The sequence below is a fragment of the Salmo salar genome, chromosome ssa18, assembly GCF_905237065.1.
Source record: "Salmo salar chromosome ssa18, Ssal_v3.1, whole genome shotgun sequence".
In the NCBI taxonomy this organism is placed as follows: Eukaryota; Metazoa; Chordata; class Actinopteri; order Salmoniformes; family Salmonidae; genus Salmo; species Salmo salar.
This window is the reverse complement of record NC_059459.1, coordinates 41,978,827-41,987,735: the sequence shown is the minus strand read 5'-3', so window position 1 is coordinate 41,987,735 and position 8,909 is coordinate 41,978,827. Positions and strand designations below refer to the sequence as shown.

At 45.5% G+C, this 8,909-nt stretch overlaps 1 protein-coding gene across 10 annotated transcripts in view; it reads left to right on the top strand.

The window, feature by feature from the left end:
• Nucleotides 1–8,909, top strand: part of LOC106613940 (dedicator of cytokinesis protein 1) — a 729,054-nt gene that overhangs the window by 392,099 nt on the left and 328,046 nt on the right. For all 10 annotated transcript variants that reach the window (XM_045701156.1, XM_045701154.1, XM_045701151.1 and 7 more), the window contains one exon: nucleotides 3,675–3,776. In XM_045701156.1, coding sequence (XP_045557112.1) covers nucleotides 3,675–3,776 — 102 coding nt within the window. The remainder of the gene's footprint in view (nucleotides 1–3,674; nucleotides 3,777–8,909) is intronic.

The following is an 8,909-nucleotide window of genomic DNA, read 5'->3' as shown; positions in this document are numbered from 1 at the left end:
AGCGTTGGACTAGTAACCGAAAGGTTGATAGATCAAATCCCCGAGCTGACAAGGTACAAATCTGTCGTTCTGCCCCTGAACAAGGCAGTTAACCCACTGTTCCTATGCCCTCATTGAAAATAAGGTTTTGTTCTTAAGTGATTTGCCAAATTAAATAAAGGTCAAATAAAAAATCTAATAAAAAATGTCTAAAATGAAGCTCTGCCTCTGAAGTTGCCTCATGACATGTTCTCTCTTGACTGTTATGATCTCTGAATATTAATATTCTGGATTATGTCCCAAGTGGCACCCTATTCCCTACACGGTGCACTACTTTTGACCGGCGTCCCATAGGGTTCTGGTCAAAAGTAGTGCACTACATAGGGAAGGAGGGTGCCATTTGGGATTCACACATGTCACACAAAAAAAGTAGTGCATGTATTTCATTCAGAGAACAATATATTTATGAAGGATGTATTTGTGTCACCAGAAAGGTGAAGTGTGTTCATTCTGACCTGTACTAAGTGGTTAAATGTTGACTGGTGACAGACCATGTCTCTGAGGTCAGGCTACACTCCAGCCAGCTGTAACATCATGTCTGTCTGAACGTTTATCCTCAACACTTTATCATGCTAATGTCTTCTCATGCATATTGTGTTGATTCAGTTTCACCTTTAACTTTTCTTTTTTCAAGCTGTGTTTGAGATGTCAGCATTTATACAAGGGGGAGGGGAGGGGGACTTCTCTAAGAAAAAACACTTGTGGAATTTCCCAAATGTATTGTGATTATTGAACGTTGGTTTCTAGGTATTGGTTTACCGTTGTATAGTTGTAGATCAGGTAAGTTAGTTGGTGCAGCCAATCAAATGAATGGGTTGATAATACAGTAGTTATTCATGAACACCGTCGTTCAGACTGTTAATCCTCCTCCAGTCTAACACATTGCAGTCCCTCTTGTGAGACATCTTCAGTCAGCCTTGTAGTCTCTATAACCCTTCCCTCTTGTAGTCTCCACTCCTCTTCCCTCTTGTAGTCTCTATAACCCTTCCCTCTTGTAAGACATCTTCAGTCAGCCTTGTAGTCTCCACTCCTCTTTCCTCTTGTAGTCTCCACTCCTCTTTCCTCTTGTAGTCTCTATAACCCTTCCCTGTTGTAGTCTCCACACCCCTTCCCTCTTGTAGGCTCTATAACCCTTCCCTCTTGTAAGACATCTTCAGTCAGCCTTGTAGTCTCCACACCCCTTCCCTCTTGTAGTCTCTATAACCCTTCCCTCTTGTAGTCTCTATAACCCTTCCCTCTTGTAGTCTCTATAACCCTTCCCTCTTGTAGTCTCCACGCCCCTTCCCTCTTGTAGTCTCTATAACCCTTCCCTCTTGTAGTCTCTATAACCCTTCCCTCTTGTAAGACATCTTCAGTCAGCCTTGTAGTCTCCACACCCCTTCCCTCTTGTAGTCTCTATAACCCTTCCCTCTTGTAGTCTCCACACCCCTTCCCTCTTGTAGTCTCTATAACCCTTCCCTCTTGTAGTCTCTATAACCCTTCCCTCTTGTAAGACATCTTCAGTCAGCCTTGTAGTCTCCACACCCCTTCCCTCTTGTAGTCTCCACACACCTTCCCTCTTGTAGTCTCTATAACCCTTCCCTCTTGTAGTCTCCACACCCCTTCCCTCTTGTAGTCTCCACACCCCTTCCCTCTTGTAGTCTCTATAACCCTTCCCTCTTGTAAGACATCTTCAGTCAGCCTTGTAGTCTCCACACCCCTTCCCTCTTGTAGTCTCTATAACCCTTCCCTCTTGTAGTCTCCACACCCCTTCCCTCTTGTAGTCTCTATAACCCTTCCCTCTTGTAACACAGGTCATCTTCAGTCAGCCTTGTAGTCTCCATACCCCTTCCCTCTTGTAGTCTCTATAACCCTTCCCTCTTGTAACACAGGTCATCTTCAGTCAGCCTTGTAGTCTCCACACCCCTTCCCTCTTGTAGTCTATATAACCCTTCCCTCTTGTAGTCTCTATAACCCTTCCCTCTTGTAGTCTATATAACCCTTCCCTCTTGTAGTCTCCACTCCTCTTCTCACCTTCTATTTCTGTTCTTGCTGTTCCAGACTCCTCTATCAGAATCACTCTTCATCCCTCCGTTCCTCTTCTGTGTAGTATTTTCTCATGTATTTGATAAGTCCTCTTCCGTTATGTTGTATCCTGAATGGTCTCTATAGAAACACACCTCTCACAGCGTTGACTGACAGAGAGAGAGATGTTCATTTTCCACTCCACTTTATCCTTTCTCCCATCCATCTCTCTCTTGACCCCTCCCGGACACTTCAACACCAATCAGTTATATCACACTGTGCCAATATCTCAAACACTCTACTCTAACTCTTCTCTTAGTCCAGTTATCCTTCAATGTCTGAGACCGGCTGGGCCTCTCTCCCTGTCTCAGCTCAGGCTTCTGGCTGGGCCTCTCTCCCTGTCTCAGCTCAGGCTTCTGGCTGGGCCTCTCTCCCTGTCTCAGCTCAGGCTTCTGGCTGGGCCTCTCTCCCCGTCTCAGCTCAGGCTTCTGGCTGGGCCTCTCTCCCTGCCTCCCAGTCTCAGCCCAGCCTGGCTGTAGGACCCATTCCAGGCCTGTCTCCCAGTCTCAGCCCAGCCTGGCTGTAGGACCCATTCCAGGCCTGCCTCCCAGCCTCAGCCCAGCCTGGCTGTAGGACCCATTCCAGGCCTGTCTCCCAGTCTCAGCCCAGCCTGGCTGTAGGACCCATTCCAGGCCTGTCTCCCAGTCTCAGCACAGCCTGGCTGTAGGACCCATTCCAGGCCTGTCTCCCAGTCTCAGCCCAGCCTGGCTGTAGGACCCATTCCAGGCCTGTCTCCCAGTCTCAGCCCAGCCTGGCTGTAGGACCCATTCCAGGCCCGTCTCCCAGTCTCAGCCCAGCCTGGCTGTAGGACCCATTCCAGGCCCGTCTCCCAGTCTCAGCCCAGCCTGGCTGTAGGACCCATTCCAGGCCCGTCTCCCAGTCTCAGCCCAGCCTGGCTGTAGGACCCATTCCAGGCCCGTCTCCCAGTCTCAGCCCAGCCTGGCTGTAGGGACCCATTCCAGGCCCGTCTCCCAGTCTCAGCCCAGCCTGGCTGTAGGACCCATTCCAGGCCCGTCTCCCAGTCTCAGCCCAGCCTGGCTGTAGGACCCATTCCAGGCCTGTCTCCCAGTCTCAGCCCAGCCTGGCTGTAGGACCCATTCCAGGCCTGTCTCCCAGTCTCAGCTCAACAGGGCTATTAGCTAGCCCAGCTTTGACTCTGACTTGATAATTGAGCTCATTTTCCTCCGCTCCATCTGCTCCTTCTGCTTCTCAAGACAAACAACAATCATTGAGCTTTTGCTTTTACTGGACTCTAATTACAGTATGAACTATGTGTTTTGTATTGTGTATTGAATGTTTCCCTCTCCCCCCTCTCTGTATCTCTCTATCCATCTCTCCCTCTCTCTCGCTCTCCATCTCTCCTCTCTCTCCACCCGCTCTCTCTCTCTCTCATCTCTCCTCTCCTCTCCTCTCCCTCCCCCCTCTCGCTCTCTCTCTCCTCTCCCTCCCCCTCTCTATCTCTCGCTCTCTCCCTCCATCTCTCTCCCCCTCTCTTACTCGTCTCTCTCTCTCCATCTCTCTCTCTCTCTCTCCATCTCCCCCCTCTCCATCTCCCCCCCCCCCCCGTACAGGGCAGCTTCGTGGCCAGCATGACTGCTACTCTGAGACAGATGGACGACTACCACTACACTCACCTGATCAACACCTTCGGCAAGATGAGGACCGACGTTGTGGTGAGTTCAACGCCTCACTTCCTGACTATACCTAGTCAATCAGCCAATCAGACTGCACTGTTTTGTTATGTTTATCCTTTGTGGTGAAGCTCCCATTTCTGTTATAGAAATATAGGCTAGAGAACGACCATTCCCTTGTAAAGTCCATGTCAATCGAGGCTAGTTGTATGGCCTCTCTGCCTGCCCATACCAATTCAAGAAGCTCATTCAGCCTGTTGTACTTGTCAAGATCTCCTGCCATCGCTATTATATCACAATCCTAGTAGATCTGAATCATGTATCACAATCCTAGTAGATCTGAATCATTATCACAATCCTACTAGATCTGAATCATTATCACAATCCTACTAGATCTGAATCATTATCACAATCCTACTAGATCTGAATCATTATCACAATCCTACTAGATCTGAATCATTATCACAATCCTACTAGATCTGAATCATTATCACAATCCTACTAGATCTGAATCATGTATCACAATCCTACTAGATCTGAATCATTATCACAATCCTACTAGATCTGAATTATGTATCACAATCCTACTAGATCTGAATTATGTATCACAATCCTACTAGATCTGAATCATTATCACAATCCTACTAGATCTGAATCATGCATCACAATCCTACTAGATCTGAATCATGCATCACAATCCTACTAGATCTGAATCATTATCACAATCCTACTAGATCTGAATCATTATCACAATCCTACTAGATCTGAATCATTATCACAATCCTACTAGATCTGAATCATTATCACAATCCTAGTAGATCTGAATCATTATCACAATCCTACTAGATCTGAATCATTATCACAATCCTACTAGATCTGAATCATTATCACAATCCTACTAGATCTGAATCATTATCACAATCCTACTAGATCTGAATCATTATCACAATCCTACTAGATCTGAATCATTATCACAATCCTACTAGATCTGAATCATGTATCACAATCCTACTAGATCTGAATCATTATCACAATCCTACTAGATCTGAATCATTATCACAATCCTACTAGATCTGAATCATTATCACAATCCTACTAGATCTGAATCATTATCACAATCCTACTAGATCTGAATCATGTATCACAATCCTACTAGATCTGAATCATTATCACAATCCTACTAGATCTGAATTATGTATCACAATCCTACTAGATCTGAATCATTATCACAATCCTACTAGATCTGAATCATTATCACAATCCTACTAGATCTGAATCATTATCACAATCCTACTAGATCTGAATCATTATCACAATCCTACTAGATCTGAATCATGTATCACAATCCTACTAGATCTGAATCATGTATCACAATCCTACTAGATCTGAATTATGTATCACAATCCTACTAGATCTGAATCATGTATCACAATCCTACTAGATCTGAATCATGTATCACAATCCTACTAGATCTGAATCATTATCACAATCCTACTAGATCTGAATCATTATCACAATCCTACTAGATCTGAATCATTATCACAATCCTACTAGATCTGAATCATTATCACAATCCTACTAGATCCGAATCATGTATCACAATCCTACTAGATCTGAATCATGTATCACAATCCTACTAGATCTGAATCATTATCACAATCCTACTAGATCTGAATTATGTATCACAATCCTACTAGATCTGAATCATGTATCACAATCCTACTAGATCTGAATCATTATCACAATCCTACTAGATCTGAATCATTATCACAATCCTACTAGATCTGAATCATTATCACAATCCTACTAGATCTGAATCATGTATCACAATGTCAACCTGTTCAGTCTCCATTATCGTAGTGGGGATACCACAATATCACACTTTAATTTGATGTATATACAGTGGGGGGGGAAGTATTTGATCCCCTGCTGATTTTGTACGTTTGCCCACTGACAAAGAAATGATCAGTCTATAATTTTAATGGTAGGTTTATTTGAACAGTGAGAGACAGAATAACAACAAAAATATCCAGAAAAATGCATGTCAAAAATGTTATAAATTGATTTGCATTTTAATGAGTGAAATAAGTATTTGACACCTCTGCAAAACATGACTGTTCCCTGGTTGTGTTCCCTGTGATTACCCTGTTTATCTGTCTGTTCCCTGGTTGTGTTCCCTGTGATTACCCTGTTTATCTGTCTGTTCCCTGGTTGTGTTCCCTGTGATTACCCTGTTTATCTGTCCGTGTTGTGTTTGTTATGTGTTCCTGTCCGTCAGCTAATAAACCTTCACCTCTCCGTACCTTCTTCTCATCTCCCACGTCGCTCCCGTAATAATATGTGACAAAATATACAGAGCCTGTCTCCAGGACTCTGCTTCAGTCCCTGGTACGACAAGAAATCACGTTAAGACAGGCCTTTCTCTGAGATTTATAGTGAGTGAAGGTGACTTGGACCACAGCAACATCTCACATCCCTACTGGGTCGACTGGTACCAGACAGAGAACCAGCCACATCTCACATCCCTACTGGGTTGACTGGTACCAGACAGAACCAGCAACATCTCACATTCCTACTGGGTCGACTGGTACCAGACAGAGAACCAGCCACATCTCACATCCCTACTGGGTCGACTGGTACCAGACAGAGAACCAGCCACATCTCACATCCCTACTGGGTTGACTGGTACCAGACAGAACCAGCAACATCTCACATCCCTACTGGGTCGACTGGTACCAGACAGAGAACCAGCCACATCTCACATCCCTACTGGGTCGACTGGTACCAGACAGAGAACCAGCCACATCTCCCATCCCTACTGGGTTGACTGGTACCAGACAGAACCAGCTACATCTCACATCCCTACTGGGTCGACTGGTACCAGACAGAACCAGCAACATCTCACATCCCTACTGGGTCGACTGGTACCAGACAGAGAACCAGCCACATCTCACATCCCTACTGGGTCGACTGGTACCAGACAGAGAACCAGCCACATCTCACATCCCTACTGGGTTGACTGGTACCAGACAGAACCAGCCACATCTCACATCCCTACTGGGTTGACTGGTACCAGACAGAGAACCAGCAACATCTCACATCCCTACTGGGTCGACTGGTACCAGACAGAACCAGCCACATCTCATACCACTAGAAGCCAAGAGGCTTCTAAACATCTTCTACCCTCAAGCCATAAGACTCCTGAACAGCTAATCAAAGGGCTACCCAGACCCCTCTTTACAGTGCTGTTACTCTCTGTTTATTATCTATGCATAATCACTTTAACTCTACCTACATGTACATATTACCTCAATTACCTCCACTAACCTGTACTCCAGCACATTGACTCTGTACCGTAACACCCTGTATATAGCCTCCACATTGACTCTGTACCGTAACACCCTGTATATAGCCTCCACATTGACTCTGTACCGTAACACCCTGTAAATAGCCTCCACATTGACTCTGTACCATAACACCCTGTATAGTGCCTCCACATTGACTCTGTACCGTAACACCCTGTATATAGCCTCCACATTGACTCTGTACCGGTACCCCTGTATATAGCCTCCACATTGACTCTGTACCGGTACCCCTGTATATAGCCTCCACATTGACTCTGTACCGGTAGCCCCTGTATAAAGCCTCCACATTGACTCTGTACCGTAACACCCTGTATATTACCTCCACATTGACTCTGTACCGGTACCCCCTGTATATAGCCTCCACATTGACTCTGTACCATAACACCTTGTATATATCCTCCACATTGACTCTGTACCGGTACCCCCTGTATATAGCCTCCACATTGATTCTGCACCGATACCCCCCTGTATATAGCCTCCACATTGATTCTGTACCGTAACACCCTGTATATAGCCTCCACATTGACTCTGTACCCCATCACCCTGTATATAGCCTCCACATTGACTCTGTACCGGTACCCCCTGTATATAGCCTCCACATTGACTCTGTACCAGTACCCTCTGTATATAGCCTCCACATTGACTCTGTACCGTAACACCCTGTATATAGCCTCCACATTGACTCTGTACCGGTACCCCCTGTATATAGCCTCCACATTGACTCTGTACCGGTACCCCCTGTATATAGCCTCCACATTGACTCTGTACTGTAACACCCTGTATATAGCCTCCACATTGACTCTGTACCGATACCTCCTGTATATAGCCTCCACATTGACTCTGTACCGGTACCCCCTGTATATAGCCTCCACATTGACTCTGTATCGTAACACCCTGTATATAGCCTCCACATTGACTCTGTACCATAACACCCTGTATATATCCTCCACATTGACTCTGTACCGTAACACCCTGTATATATCCTCCACATTGACTCTGTACCGTAACACCCTGTATATAGGCTCCACGTTGACTCTGTACCCGTAACACCCTGTATATAGCCTCCACGTTGACTCTGTACCGGTACCCCCTGTATATAGCCTCTACATTGACTCTGTACCATAACACCCTGTATATAGCCTCCACATTGATTCTGTACCGTAACACCCTGTATATAGCCTCCACATTGACTCTGTACCGGTACCCCCTGTATATAGCCTCCACATTGACTCTGTACCCCATCACCCTGTATATTGACTCCACATTGACTCTGTACCGGTACCCCATGTATATAGCCTCCACATTGACTCTGTATCGTAACACCCTGTATATAGCCTCCACATTGACTCTGTACCCCATCACCCTGTATATTGACTCCACATTGACTCTGTACCGGTACCCCCTGTATATTACCTCCACATTGACTCTGTACCGGTACCCCCTGTATATAGCCTCCACATTGACTCTGTACCGGTACCCCCTGTATATAGCCTCTACATTGACTCTGTACCATAACACCCTGTATATATCCTCCACATTGACTCTGTACCGTAACACCCTGTATATATCCTCCACATTGACTCTGTACCATAATACCCTGTATATAGCCTCCACATTGACTCTGTACCGGTACCCCCTGTATATAGCCTCCACATTGACTCTGTACCAGTACCCCCTGTATATATCCTCCACATTGACTCTGTACCGTAACACCCTGTATATAGCCTCCACATTGACTCTGTACTGTAACACCCTGTATATAGCCTTGCTTGTTATTTTACTGCTGCTGTTACTTCTATTTTCAATTTTT